Genomic DNA, 14,620 nt, shown 5'->3' on the forward strand with positions numbered 1-14,620 from the left:
GACAACTGTGATTCCTTACACTTAAATTGACCTAATATCTTATACTTTAGGGTCCTTAAATACATCAAGAGTGGAAAGGATAAAAATATCATTGATCCTGATCCCAACAATCTTTATTCTAAACGAAAACAACTACGCTCGACAACCAACACAAGTTCACACTCCACCGCTAAACGACATGTTCCCGTCAAGTTCCCAGAATCTCATGATGTGGGGCTACTCACCTCAGAAGATGCCTCTGTTTACTAGAGCGGAATTAAACAATCATATAACACGTTCTGGGGGTCTATATAATTGTAGACTTTCATTAAAACAGTGTTGTTAGGAAACGAAGTGTAGAAGGACACAGCAGAATTGTTGGCGCAAAATCTTTCAATAAAAAAAGTCTACTTTTTAAACATTTATTCTTCTTTGAAATGTTTTCTATTTCCCTTTGGAGCTCTTCTATTCTCATTTCATACTGTTTCACAAGCGCGACAATACTCTGATCAGTCTGAATGCATGCCTCCTTCGACTCGACCAAATCGGTCTGAGTTTCGACATCTTTTCTCTTTGCCTCATTTTCGACGTTGTTTTCATTAGATTCTACAGTTATAATCTGACTCTCTAGCTGTTCATTGATTTATCATTTACGCTGCTTTCTGTGCACACCGTGAATAAAACCCTGGATAATTGATGAGAAGTTGCTTGACTAATGAGTCTTTGAGGTGGAGGCGTCCTTTTGCACGGCGAAGTACGCCACTGAAATACCGAAGGTACAGCATTGGTTCGAAGGCATATTTTGCCCGCAATAGTTTTCTTCAAGTCTTCCTTTTTAAAATGGTGCGAGCAGACCATGGTCGATCCCAAGACTTTGAGGTTTTTTCCTTCCTCGCGACGGATAGCATGAAGTCATTGCTTTCTCGCGAGTTTTCTTTGGGAAACTTGAAGTAAGATATATTTGAAACATTTTCGTCGCGATATCACCTAGTAGTACATAAAGGAACACAGCAGTGGCACGGCATTGTACATAACTTGAGCTTTAGCTATACTAGTAGTCGATCCTTTAAGAAATAAAGCTTTTTGGATCGATGAATTGCGCCAGAAACTTTTGGACAAGCGCTCACAAATGCAAAAATCCATGTCCGGGTGTCCTCGTCCCCATGCACTAGTTTTAGTCTTCACTCGGCCGCCGCCATTATGGCAAAGACAGCTTCTCTTTAGGTATATCTTTCCTTGTTAGGAATTTGATACAGGAAATGACCGAAGCGCAAAACGATTTACAAAAGACATAAAAAAAGTTCATTCTCTAGAATATGGTTATATCATTTGTTATATCTTAAAATATTGGAGTAACCAAAACTGTCAGAATACTATGCATTCTAAAATTTATTTTCAGTGTATCCTTCGGTAGAAATTTTTTTCCAATAGCAGCCCCCTTCTGATAATTATTTGACAGATTTTACTCTTTGTTGATCAGAAAACAAACTGTTAAGACTTACCGATCTAAGTTGTCCAGAGCGGGTCTCACCCAGACGATCACAATACAAGATAATACATCATTAGATCGTTTTTAAACCTTTCGCCACATTCACTAATTAACTCAAAACATGCATTTGTTCTTAACTCAGCTAGACCATTATGCAGGTATTACCGGGCCCAAAGTGTGCAGTATTCAAGTGAAAAGCATCCAAACGTAAAGTCATCGTCAGGAAGCCTTGATTCAGCTACTAAGAAAAGGAAACACTGATTTAAAGGTAGTGTTGAGATTGAAAATATAGCGTTGATTTTTTTCTTTGTTATTGCATTTTTTCAAGTTCGTTTGTTGCCATCAAAATATCTATCCTCTGTGAAATTCGTTTATGCAGAAAGAGTGGTACTCTTCAATTCTATCACCTTATTACGATGTTAAATTCATAACTAAAAAAAAGAAACATGTGGGAACATTGCAACTGTAGCGATGTTTCAGCGAAATTTGACGAAGGTTGCTAACACTCATTCATTCGTTCATTCATTTATTCGCACTATTTCAAGAGGTCACCGTATAATATATAAGAAACAGTAAATTACATGAATAATCTAAAGTAAAATGTGCACAGTGACCAAAGGAGCGTAAGGTTTCGAGTTGGCCACTGTCACGTTTAATTAACTGGTGTATCTTAACAATTACACAAGACTTACTTTACTTTAATTCTATATTTACACTAACCAAGGTATTCATACACTATTAATATTGTAAAAAAAGAGAAAAGAGAAATAACTAAACAAGTAAACAGATAAATAAAAATTAAATTAAGTTAAAAGAAGGAATAAGATAAAAAAAAAATGAGAAATAAAAAGAAAGAATGAGGCGATTAATGCTAATTATGTAGGGTAAATAAAGTAAGGTATGTTTAATTATTTCCTACAGTTTAGGAGCAAGAGAAATAAGTTATTTATTTATTTAATCGCTTTCACCATACTTACAATACTAAAAGGACTAAAATATACATATGAACAAGACACAGAAGAGAACGGAGGACAAGGGTGTGGGACACACAACAGAGCGAGGCTCCAAATTAAGTGTGCCCTTACGAGAAATACACAAATACTAACTATGTAAACAATAGATAGTGTGAAAAGTATATAAAAAGTATATAAAATAATAAAAGAAAAAACGAAAACGATAGGAATAAATCCCTCATGAAGCCGATAGAAAGTCTTAATAGCAGCAGTTACCAACTAATAGAAGATCACGTGACCTACTGCATTTGCAGCAGATCGACTTCCAGGTGTTGAAGTTAGTGACGTCATAGTTTGTACGAAAAGCAGCCGAATAGCTTTGGAGTACGTGAGATTTAAACTGATTGAGAGAACTAATAATACGAGTGGATACAGGTAAGGTATTCCAGAGTTTCGCGACACGATTAACGTAACTAAATTGAAAAAGCTTTGAACGGCACTTAGGAATTAGTACGTCTTGATCAGCGCTATGACGAGTAAGACGGGTGCCTTTGGGCCTGACATAATCAGCTATGGGTAAGGTGTAGTGGCGAGCGCGACACTTGAAATAGAAAATTAAGTCTTTCACTTCGTGCCAGTATGTTAACGGTAGCAGGTTGAGGCGAGAAAGGCGCTCATGATAAGAAATATCGTCTTGCCAGTGCGTTTTTAAGATGAATTTTGTTGCCCTGCGTTGAAGACTTTCTATTTTTTTTATGCCACCGATCGAACTGGGAGCCCATATATCGCTAGCATAGCCAATGATTCTCGCTATTGCTTCAATAGCGCTCTCTACTGCGAGGATCGTGCATCATATGTATCTAACACCGCAGTTCAAAATATATGAACTTCATATATTTCATTGTATCTGATTTCTCACTTTCACGGGTTTATTACGAATCAACTTAACTGCCTGCTCCCAGTTGGCTTGTTAGCTCAATTGGTAGAGCGCTGCACTAGTATCGCAGAGATCAGTGGTTCCAATCCCGTACAGGCCTGATTTTTTCAGGTCTGATTTTCGCTATTGCTTAAATAGCGCTATCTACTGCGAGGATCGTGCATCATATGTATAGCCAATATGTGATCTTACAAACGTGAGATATAGCAATTTCCTATGATCTGTAGTGAATGACGAAAGACTGTTGCGTCGCAAGAATGCAAGCATCCTATTGGCCTTAGCTAATATAGTGTTGATGTGAGTGTCCCATGTGAGGTCCGAAGAGATAGACACTCCGAGGTCTTTTACTTGAGTGACGTGAGTAAGTGAGATGTTGTTCAACTTGTAATCGTAGCGAAGTGGGTAGCGCTTACGTGTAACGGTTAGTACCTCACATTTAGGTGTTAAACTTTAGGTGCCAATTATCACTCCAGCCCTGCAGACTGTCCAGGTCTTTTTGGCGTGACTCACGGTCCTGTAGACTATCAATGACACTGAAACACTTTGAGTCACTGGCGAAGAGTGCGATATGATTCTGTATCACCGGCGGGAGGCAGTTCACATAAACTAAGAACAGCAGAGGACCAAGGATACTGCCTTGAGGGACTCCTGATGGAACTGGGGAACGACTACAAGTGAAACCGTGGACTAAGCACTGCTGACCACGTCCATCTAGATAACTCTCAAACCACTGCAGAAGTTTCTCGCTGACACCGTATTGGGAGAGTTTCAGAAGCAATCCTTGGTGGGAAACACTGTCCAAAGCCTTTGGGAGATCCAGATACACTATGTCCGACTGCAGGCCCTTATCAAGAGACTGGCCAATCTCGTGATAGAACGTTAGAAGCTGGGTGACTGTAGATCGACCCTGAAGAAAACCGTGCTGTGCATTGTCAAACAAAAGACAAAGAAAATCATTAAAGTGCTTGAGTATACAACGCTCTAACATTTTGGACACAACGCAAGGTAGAGAGATAGGTCTGTAGTTAGTAACGTCCTCCTTTTTTCCTTTCTTATAAACAGGAACGACAAGTGCGTTTTTCCATTCAATGGATAGTTTACCCTCGCAAGAGATAAATTAAAATGGGCGCAAAGAGATTATTTACTCGACTTGCTTGTTTTAATTTTGTCTTTATCTTTGCAATCAAAGAAACAGTGACCATAAAAGAAGATCTAGAGTGGCTATCGCAAGAGATCACTGATGGCTGGAAACCACTTGGACGTCGTCTTGGCATCAAAGAAGCAACGCTTACGGCGATTCACATGGAAAACGAGGAATACACTGAAAAAGCATACAGAATGTTATTGCACTGGAAACAGAAAGAAGGTTTAGCTGCAACATTTGGGGTCATGTATAATGCTTCGTGCCATAAATCTGTAAAACGAAAAGATAGCCGAAAGAACTTCCCAGCCAAATGGATGAGGTTACTGAGTAGCTTTTTTCGGTCTTTTAGAACTACGCTATTAATTAAGAAATTCTAAGCGTGCAGTGTGCACCCATCGAGTTGTGGCTGCACGCGGGAGGCTGCTAAACACTGAATAAGCGTAAGACGTGGAAGGGCCTCATGAGTGGTTAGCAAACCTCCCACGTGTCGACAAATGCATCCATAACTCGATGGTTGCACGCTGCACGTTAACCATTTCTTAGATAACAGTCAGAACCACGGGTAACCTCAGAACGCGCGTTTTGTAAAGCTATGTATTATGTCATTTAGTATGTAAGCCAAAACAGTGGATAATGTCGAAGGCGCACTCCGACTGGCTATTCGAACTCTGAAGTCACTTTGCTATTCACCTTTGCGCATCTCACGCCCGAAAATACTGCAAACGTTTCTCATTAATTCATCTTTATTTATTTGAGCAGGTTGAGTTAATGGCAGCAATTTGCTGATGTGGACCTACTACTTCTCCACCCATCCCACCCCCAGGGGAGGACATCTACCACACAGTAATCTCGTGCGGGGGAAATTAACGTCTCCTACCTCTAATCCTGCAAGAGGCGGGGCTTACGGTTTATTCGTCCTTATCTGAGAACACTAGAATCTCTATCCGTTTCTTGATATTATGGAAAGATAGCAAATTCTCCTCTGTTACTTTAAGACCATGAGTAGTGGTCAGGCTGGGCCTTCCCCACAACACAATCCGGCGCTCTAACCAATTGAGCTAACGGGGGGGGGGGGGCGGTGGGAATAAATGAGTAGAAATCATATTTTATATTTTTGTGCCATGTTATCTCCCTGTTTTAGTATATACTAACAGAAATATTGACATAGACCTGCAGGGCAGGCGCAATCTGGGAGAGCGAGCGCTCGGTAATTTTTAGGGAAAAATGGCCGCCATCTTCTATTTTAACAGCAGCGGAGGGTTGCAGAGAGAAAGGAATTAAAGGAATTAATACCAAGGGGGTGAGTGATTGTCAAGGATAAGGAGAGGGGCTGAGGCAGGGAAGTGAATATTACCCTTCACCCGCCCTCTACCCCCACTGTCCACTCTGACTCCAAATCAGAAAACGCGTTCGGATAAACAATCACGAGCTTATAACTTTAACTCGTCCTGGTAAGACACCTGCACTGACGGTTGCTATTCACCTTAGTGCCACAGCTGGCTAGCGGTGCATGATTACCTCGACTCTTCACGACTTAGTAAATATCCACTCCTAACACCGCCACTTCGGCGGAGTTTTACTGGCTACATGGACTTTTTTCGAGTACTGCACTCAAAAATGAAACATATTCTTAAGTTATATTTCGACTCAATATCTCACCGTTCAGCGAAAGAGTGAAATATTTTTGAAGTTTTACGTTTGTTCCTCAAGATTGTTTCACACTTTGGCCGCGGTATTAAGCGTCCCCGCACTCCTCTGAAAAATTCTTCGAGACCTTGAATTCTAATCTAGGTAGGGGTCAATAATAGTAAAACCTTGAATGAACTATATAGACTTAGCCAACCCTTTAAAGCGGAGTTCCATTTGATTTTATTTCCAGCCCCTTCACTTATTGAAACTCCACTACACCGGCTGTCGAAGAGGTCATATCCAAGACAACTTAGGGATCAGTCCAGCAGGGGGGAATGATGAGATCTGGAACAAAGGGACGATGTTCTCATAACTTGCAAAGTCGGTCAGCGGTATTTCCAAGCTGCTGAGGACTTTCGTTGATGTTCATAATGTTTTGAGCGGATTTTTGATAATTGGAAATGTCTTTTTCTTTAGATGTATTGTATGATGTCAGTATAGGTTGAGACGATATTTTAGCGAGTATGACTGTCAATTTCGGTTCGGAGAAACGAGCAAAATTGAAAGAAACGACAGTAAAAAAATTCCAGCTAAGATGTCATCGGTCGATTGAACGGTATTCATGTGAGAACAGTTTGATAACCGATGTTGACCGTTATTCATATTCAGTAGGAATAAAAGTACTCATCGGTAGTTAAAAAGAAACGGAAGAGTACAGTGTACTACTGCCATTGTTCCAGTCTTTCGAGCTTTAGACTAAGGTAACTTCTTTTCAAACATTGAAAGTGTCAAAACTCCTGTGCGGGGCAGGCCTGGGGTTTCTGCACCATGGGGGGTGGGCTGCCAAGCTCAGGGTTGGTAAATATGAAACGGTCAGCATTCTTCGAATTCCTTTAGTCGCTGAGTCTGGCACTGCTCATAGTGAGGAAGCTGTGTTCATGATTTCAGCATCGATTTTCTTATAAAAGTTGAAGGAGTGAAGCACAAACATCTCATCGATCAAAAAAACTCTCTTCAGTTTAGAGAGATGATCAGTAGTTTGGCGTTTATTCCACTGGAAGTGGAGAAGCCGTGAAGTTGAAAACCTTGTCTCCCTATCTACTCTTAACGACCTCAGGCCAAAAGAAATTTCGTAGATCAACGCTTCAAATGGCCCGTGAAAGCAAAAAAAAAATACCACAAATGGGTCGATTAACATTTCCTTTAGCTTTATTGAGATATTCGGACCGAGATGTAAATTAGATGTGCAATTTTCAGAGCTCTGTTCGTAACCCTCAAAGTTTTTTTTTATATTTGCCTATGAGTTTGTTCATCTCGTCAACAATTATGAACTACGAAAACATAGTGTGGTCTGCTTCTGATGGGACAAATACGGTCCACGACCAGTGTACGTCGGTTTTTGTGAATCTTTGCCTCTTGCACTTAAAAATTCACAGCGCTAGACGACAGTATTTTGATGCGGTTTTTTTTTTTGTAGTTTGTAAGCTGCGAACATCTCATCATTCACGCAGATGCTCGAAGAAGGAAAAGACGAAGAGAAAGGAGCACAGAATAGGGAGAGACTGAGAGCTTGTTAACTTTCCTTAAGCAATAGTATATATTTTATGGAGTTCGAGTTGCTCTTTTTAAACTCAAGGTTTTTCGCCGTGACGCCATCAAGGTTATAGAAGTAGGACTAATTCAGCTTTCTATTTGTTATGGATAAAGATTGGTGAATGGTTTGTAAACAAATCTCCTATTCCTGCCTTTATTCCTATTCGAAAGTTTCCTTGTGCCAAATTATAGAAAAACAGGAATGCACAAGTTACGCAAAAGTAGAAGAAGAACGTTCACTACATCACGTATACCTTACAGCGTCGCTGGTACAAGCTCCTTTCAACTACACCTAAAGTCCGGAGACGTCCATCCTAGTCCAGGACAACGAAGAAACAGATCTAGTACTCCGAAACATCCCCGCGGCGAATGTCAACAAACGGTGAGAAATAGCTAAGACGCTATATTGTGTTCCAAATGCAAAATATGTTTCCATGCTAAATGCATCAACATGGGAAAGCCTATTTTCCAGTATTACCTGGTGAGCTATAATCTTGACTGGACATGTCTTCTGTGCTCCCTGCCGAAATGTGGAAACTCCTTTTTTGATCAGAGCACTAAGGAGCCAATACTTAAATTGTCCTATGCAAATACGGACAGCCAGCAGGAATATGCTAATGCTGACTCTTTACCCGATCCATTACGAAAAACAAAGAAGGCTCCTGAAATTCTTCTCATTCACTTGAACGTAAACAGTCTTCAAAATAAAGTGGAGGAAGTTGGATTACTACTCAAGGAAACAAAAGCTCAAGTTTTCTTCCTCACCGAGACCAAGATCGATAGCACATATCCGGATTCGCAGTTTGCGCAGAGTGGCTATAATATATCCAGGAACGATCCAAAAAAAGGAGGAGGCGGCGTCATGTCGCATATTTCAGAGAAACTACCTTCCAAACGGCTGGGATTGCCAAGGAAATTTACCACCATCGAGTCTCTGGTAACTCAGTCCAAATTTGGTCGATACGTTGTAGTTATTGTGGGAATATACAGACTACCCAAGCCAACTGGAAACAATTACCATGTCACCTTCGAAAAAGACCTCAACGACCTGATATTACGGGCTGCAGTTAAAAAGTCATTGTTGGTGATAACAGGCGACCTAAATCTCGACTTAGATCTTATGTAATCTAGAACACACACACGGCCTAACTTGTGTCATAACCAGACCAACAAGAATTACTAACAACAGCCAAACTCTAATATATATTATCTTGACCAACAAGCCTGAGCTATTTATGGATTGTGGTGTCTGTGAGGTAGGAATAAGTGATCATGCACTGGTATATGGACTCTTGAAAGAGCGAAACGGCTTTTACGAAAGCAAGGTCCTGACTGTAAGAAGCTACAAAGAACTGAACGAACAACAACTGCGTATGGACTTATACATAACTCCGTGGCATGTAAGTATACCATCTTCGATTCAATCGACGACCAATATTCATATTGGCACACCCTCTTGGTCAGCATTACTAATGATCATGCCCCGCTGAAAAAAATGAGAGTGCATGCAAAGGACATACCATATATAACGCTCCAGTGGAAAAAGGCAATTAGAAAAAAGAGGAGGTACGCGAAGAGATATGCAAGAAATCCTACCGAAGAAAATCGGGAACTAATGAAAACAGGGAAGAACACCGCTACAAGACTTCGCCGGAGAGTAATCAAAGAGTACTGGAACAAAAAGCTGATGATCTGAAAACAAATCCCAAGAATTTCTATAATGTTTTCAAGCTTTTTCTTCACTCAAAGTCGAGAAAGTGTGAAAACACCTTGCTCACGCTTGACATCGATGGTGTCATTGAACGGGATCAATGCAAGATCGCGGACCACTTTGCCAAATATTTTTCCTCAGTGGCTAATGACATTGGCAATACTCGCTTACTAGGAATGTCCGAGGATCAGTTGTACCATCACGAGAGTGTACATACAATAACGCAAAGCTGTAATCGTCGACCATCTGACGACACCTCACAATTTAAATTCCACGCGCTTGAGCACAAGGAAATTTCGGTTGAGTTGTCTAATCTGGACTCTAACAAGAGCACTGGCCACGACGTTATACCTACTAAGATCTTAAAGACAGCGAGTAGGGAGCTTTCTCATCCCCTGGCTGACTTATACAACCGCTACATTGAATCATGTGATTGGATTCTGCGCTGGAAGAAAGGGGATCGGGTCCCAGTGTTTAAGAAAGACAATAAACAGGACATTAAGAACTATAGACCTGTTATAGTACTAACAGTAATGATAGGAAAGGTCCTCGAACAGCTACTAAGTAAACAACCGGCATCATTTATTGACCCAAAGCTAAGCCACAACTCGACTGCATATCGAAAGGGCCAGAGCTGTGAAACTTATTGGACTGGTAGAAAGATGGAAACAGGCTGTTGATCTCAAACGCTGCCTTGGAAAGTACAAAAAAAAAGTCAACAACATTTTGCTGTCAACGAGCGATACAAAGTTAATGGGAGGGTTATGAAATAAATAAACCCCTTTCTTGCTTGCTGGCATGTCAGCTGATAATGTTCTTGACTGAGAGATTGTTCTCGAAATTTTACACTAGCTTCGGTAGCTTCGCTTTTCGACCGAATACTAATATTTCAAACAAAATCTCAGCCGCGGACATTAGCAGCCAACATACCAGCTGCCTGAAAGGGTTGATTTATCAATTATCTGATAAGTTTGAGTATTCCCTCAAACCTTTTACTAAATAATGCGAAGATATCACGGTGAGAAGTCACAGTTTGATCACTTCTGGAAGTCACATGGTTAGTACTTATCCAATGGTTCAAGTTCTTGCAGCTCAGCAGTGACATTACAATCCTTGCATAAAAGTTTGGTACACACCCTTTTAACCTAGTTTTTTTTCCTAGCACAATGAGCAAGTGGTATTCAATTTTCAAGATAAAGACAACCACCATAAAGTAGGGAGGAGGCAGTCTAAAGGTTACATTATGGGCCGCTGTGAGGAAGGTTTGGCCCATTTGGTTTGACCATCTGCAGCAAAGTTAATCTCATAAAGAACTTTAGATGTTTTGCCCACCGGCAGCAGCCGGTCACCCTTCTGCTGTCAACATTAAAAAATGAAACCTCTGGAACGCAGAGAAATATATCGAGTTGTTTGTTACTACCTGGGGCCACCGTAAACAATTTGTTAATGCCAAATATTATCCTCAAAAAGACTGGCTTATCGTAATACTATATTTTGGACGTAACTTACCTTAATTCTTTGTAACTTGTGGTGCCTTCAAAGCTGCTGAAGAGTCAATTAATTTCCGATAGCAGCCCTCAGCTGGTCAAAACCACTTCTGATATTTTCTAGGAGAGACAAATGTCATCAGAAGACATGGTTGGGTTTACAATCCAATAAAGGATCTCCGTGTAAATTAAAGAGGGCAAAACCCTGTGTTAAAAGGCTGGAAACTCAGTCTGTGGAATCTCTGGTACGATTTGTCCACAGCTCTTTGCTTTCTATCAGTAGCTGCTTTTTTGCTTAGTCTAGTCACACCATTAGTGTAAGGTTTTGGAGCTTTTCATCAATAAATACCTGCATATTTTCAAACCAGAGGTCAAACACATGTAACAAAAACAGTTTGTTTTCCTATTTCATTCACATTTCGAAAAGCATATTTAGAACAACACATTCAGCCATTGCCACTACCTTACGTAATATAGTGTTTTTGTTTTATTACTTTTGAATGGTTGTCTTTTTTTATTTCTTAAACCACTGAAATATCCTTTTCCTATACTAACATATTTAAACAAATTGGGATGTGTGTCATGGCGGTCGGTCGTCCATTTCGACGCTCCGTTCTTTCATGTTTTATATTGGGTTTACTTCTCCTATACTGCGGAATAGCGGCTGATTTAGGCCAATCCCAAGTGTTTTCGCATTTAGCTGACGACTTCGTCTTGGCCCCGCAAGATGATGCTATAATTTTAAAGAACTTTAATTTCATCACAACGTCTTGGGATAGGCGCCATATTGTTTCATCAATTCTCAGCAAGGGCTTTTCTTCGTCGAGAATTAGTTATTATCCTAACTCCGTTGCAAGATATCAAATAATTCTTCTCCAGTTGAGCGGCGATATAACCCCGAATCCTGGTCCAAATGGTAACCAACAGCATAATGCTTTAGAAAAGCCAAAGTCTACTCGTCTTCTAACATTTTACGCTAATGCACGAAGCATTGTAAATAAAACGGGTAAGCTTGATTTGGCCATCGCTGCTCTGGGCTACGATATAATTGTTTTAACTGAAACTCATCTGGACAGCTCAATTCCAGACGGTGAAATATTTCCAGCTAATTACACGGTTTTTAGACGGGACCGAAAGCTCAATGGACGCCATGGAGGCGGGGTATTGATTGCTACGCGAGATTATATCAAAGCGGTTCCTCGTGACACTCTACAGAAGGACTCAGAGTTCATCTTCGTCGATCTTCTGCTCTCGCACAACCGAAAAATTATCTTGGGAGTTTTCTATCGACCGCCTAATAATGATCCCAAGCCTTTAGAGGACCTGCAAGCTGCTTTGCAAGAGCTTTCGACAAACGAGTTGATTCTTCTTGGCGATTTTAATCTTCCGGAGATTGATTGGTTGAATAACAGAGCTTTACGGCACTCTGACATTTACACGCTGATGATGGACGTCGTCCAGGATAATTTTCTGACACAGTTAATAAATCAACCTACTAGAGAGTCCAACATCCTAGACCTAGTTCTCACTACTTCGCCCGACCTCGTAGACAATTTGGCAGTTGGGGAACCCTTCTCGGATCACAATTCTATCTCTTTTTTGTTATCTGGTATTCCTTATATCCAGCGCAGATCACAAAAGCTGTTGTATTGCTATGGTAAAGCTGACTGGGATCACCTAAGATCATTGCTGTCCTACATTCCATGGCATTGCGCTTTCTTCGACAGCGATATCAATCATAACTGGGCTTGCTGGAAAGATTTATTATTCGCAGCAGTCGACGAGTGTATTCCCAAACGCAAGAGCAAAACGAGATTGAATGTCCCTTGGATTACCAAGGAGCTTATTGTTTTGTGTAAAAAGAAGAAATCGTTGTATCACAGAGCGCGCAGAAGTAACAAAATTGTTATTTGGGAAAAGTATCGGCAACTCAACAACTCAGTTAAGAGACTTTGTAACACAGCGCGGTGGTCATATATAAAGAAACAAGCGCTTGATCTGCAGGAAAATGAAAACCCTAAAACTTTCTGGAATTTTGTCAAGTCTAAGAGAAGAGGTACTAACACTCTTATCTCCTTGAAAGTTGATGGATCTGTTCTAACAGACGACTCTGGTATTGCTCAAAGCATGAACTCATATTTCTCTTCGGTATTTACCACTGAAGATTATGTAAATCTCCCTATACAGGATTGTATTGTCGACAAGAAGCTTGCAAACATTGATTGTTGTGTTGATGAGGTAAGCCGCCTCCTCCTAAAACTCAAGCCCAACAAGTCCCCTGGGCCTGAGCTTATCGCGCCGTGCATCTTAAAATCGTGTGCATCGGAATTAGCACCTTCGTTGACCTATATGCTAAACAAATCGTTCTCTGCTGGCCTCCTACCTGATGAATGGAAACACGCAGATATTACACCTCTACACAAGAAGGGTCCTAAGTCTTCGAGAGAAAACTACCGCCCAATTTCCCTTACTTCAATCCCTTGTAAGATCGGTGAAAAAATTGTTTTCGACAGGATGTTTAATTTCTGGCGTGAAATTGACCTTATCAACAACAATCAATTCGGCTTTCTGCGAGGAAGATCTACTGCAACTCAATTATTATCAACGTTTCATGACTGGGCGAAATCACGAAATCTCTCCACTCCTATCGACGTCGCCTTTCTCGATCTTGCTAAAGCCTTTGACAGTGTCCCTCACGAGCGGCTGCTTTTAAAATTAAAAAGTAATGGTATCGACGGTTGTCTGCTTAACTGGCTCAGACATTTTCTGGTTGGTCGCAAACAACGTGTAGTTATTAGGGGATCTTGCTCTGATTGGTCGTATGTAACCTCCGGCACTCCACAGGGGACCATCCTTGGGCCTTTATTGTTTTTGCTGTATATTAATGACATAACAGAATGTGTATCGTCCACAATCAAATTATATGCAGACGATACGAGGATCTATAGAGAGATAATTGACCCGATCACAGATTGTCAGCGTCTTCAGGAAGATCTTACCAATATTGGCGAATGGGCTTGTAAATGGCAACTACGTTTTAACGCGGATAAATGTGAATCTATGCGAATTACACATTCACGTGATAAGTCAATGACCAATTATTTCTTTGGACAGCCCTTGAAAGACGTAGATAAATTTAAAGATCTCGGTGTTATAATAACTAAGGACCTCTCATGGAGTAACCACATTGGTATAACTGTGAACAAAGCGAATAAAGTCCTAGGTTCTATTAAACGCTCGATAGGCACCGCTAATGCAAATATTTTTTCTATGCTCTACAAATCTCTTGTACGGCCAATTTTGGAATATGTGGTACCTGTCAGGTGTCCTTACCTCGTCAAGGACATCCATGCTCTTGAGAATGTACAGCGAAGAGCTTCAAGACTTGCTTTAAATCAACGCAAAGGAGACATGTCCTACGAAGACCGATGCAAATTACTAAAATGGCCTACTCTTTCCGACCGTAGAACTTATCTATCTTTAATTGAGTGTTATAAAATTATTTTTGGTTTTTACCATTTAGATTTTGGAAACTTTTTTGATTTTGCCACAACTAGATGTACGAGAGCAAATCATCAGTACAAACTTTACGTCAAACCAGCAAGACTTAATTGTTATAAACATTCGTTCTTCATTAGGATTGTTAAATTATGGAATGAATTACCAAGAAACATAGTGGAAGCTGATAATCTTCAGCA

At 40.5% G+C, this 14,620-nt stretch overlaps 1 protein-coding gene across 1 annotated transcript; it reads left to right on the forward strand.

Annotated features, from left to right (window-relative positions):
* Positions 1–11,504: 11,504 nt before the first annotated feature.
* On the forward strand, positions 11,505–13,444 carry LOC148738080 (uncharacterized). Its single transcript, XM_088749382.1, has 2 exons — positions 11,505–13,160; positions 13,436–13,444. The coding sequence occupies exons 1-2, from the start codon at positions 11,505–11,507 to the stop codon at positions 13,442–13,444; spliced, it is 1,665 nt and encodes a 554-aa protein (XP_088605508.1).
* The last annotated feature ends 1,176 nt before the right edge of the window (positions 13,445–14,620 follow it).

This window comes from Stylophora pistillata, chromosome 2, assembly GCF_964205215.1.
Source record: "Stylophora pistillata chromosome 2, jaStyPist1.2, whole genome shotgun sequence".
Taxonomy (NCBI): Eukaryota; Metazoa; Cnidaria; class Anthozoa; order Scleractinia; family Pocilloporidae; genus Stylophora; species Stylophora pistillata.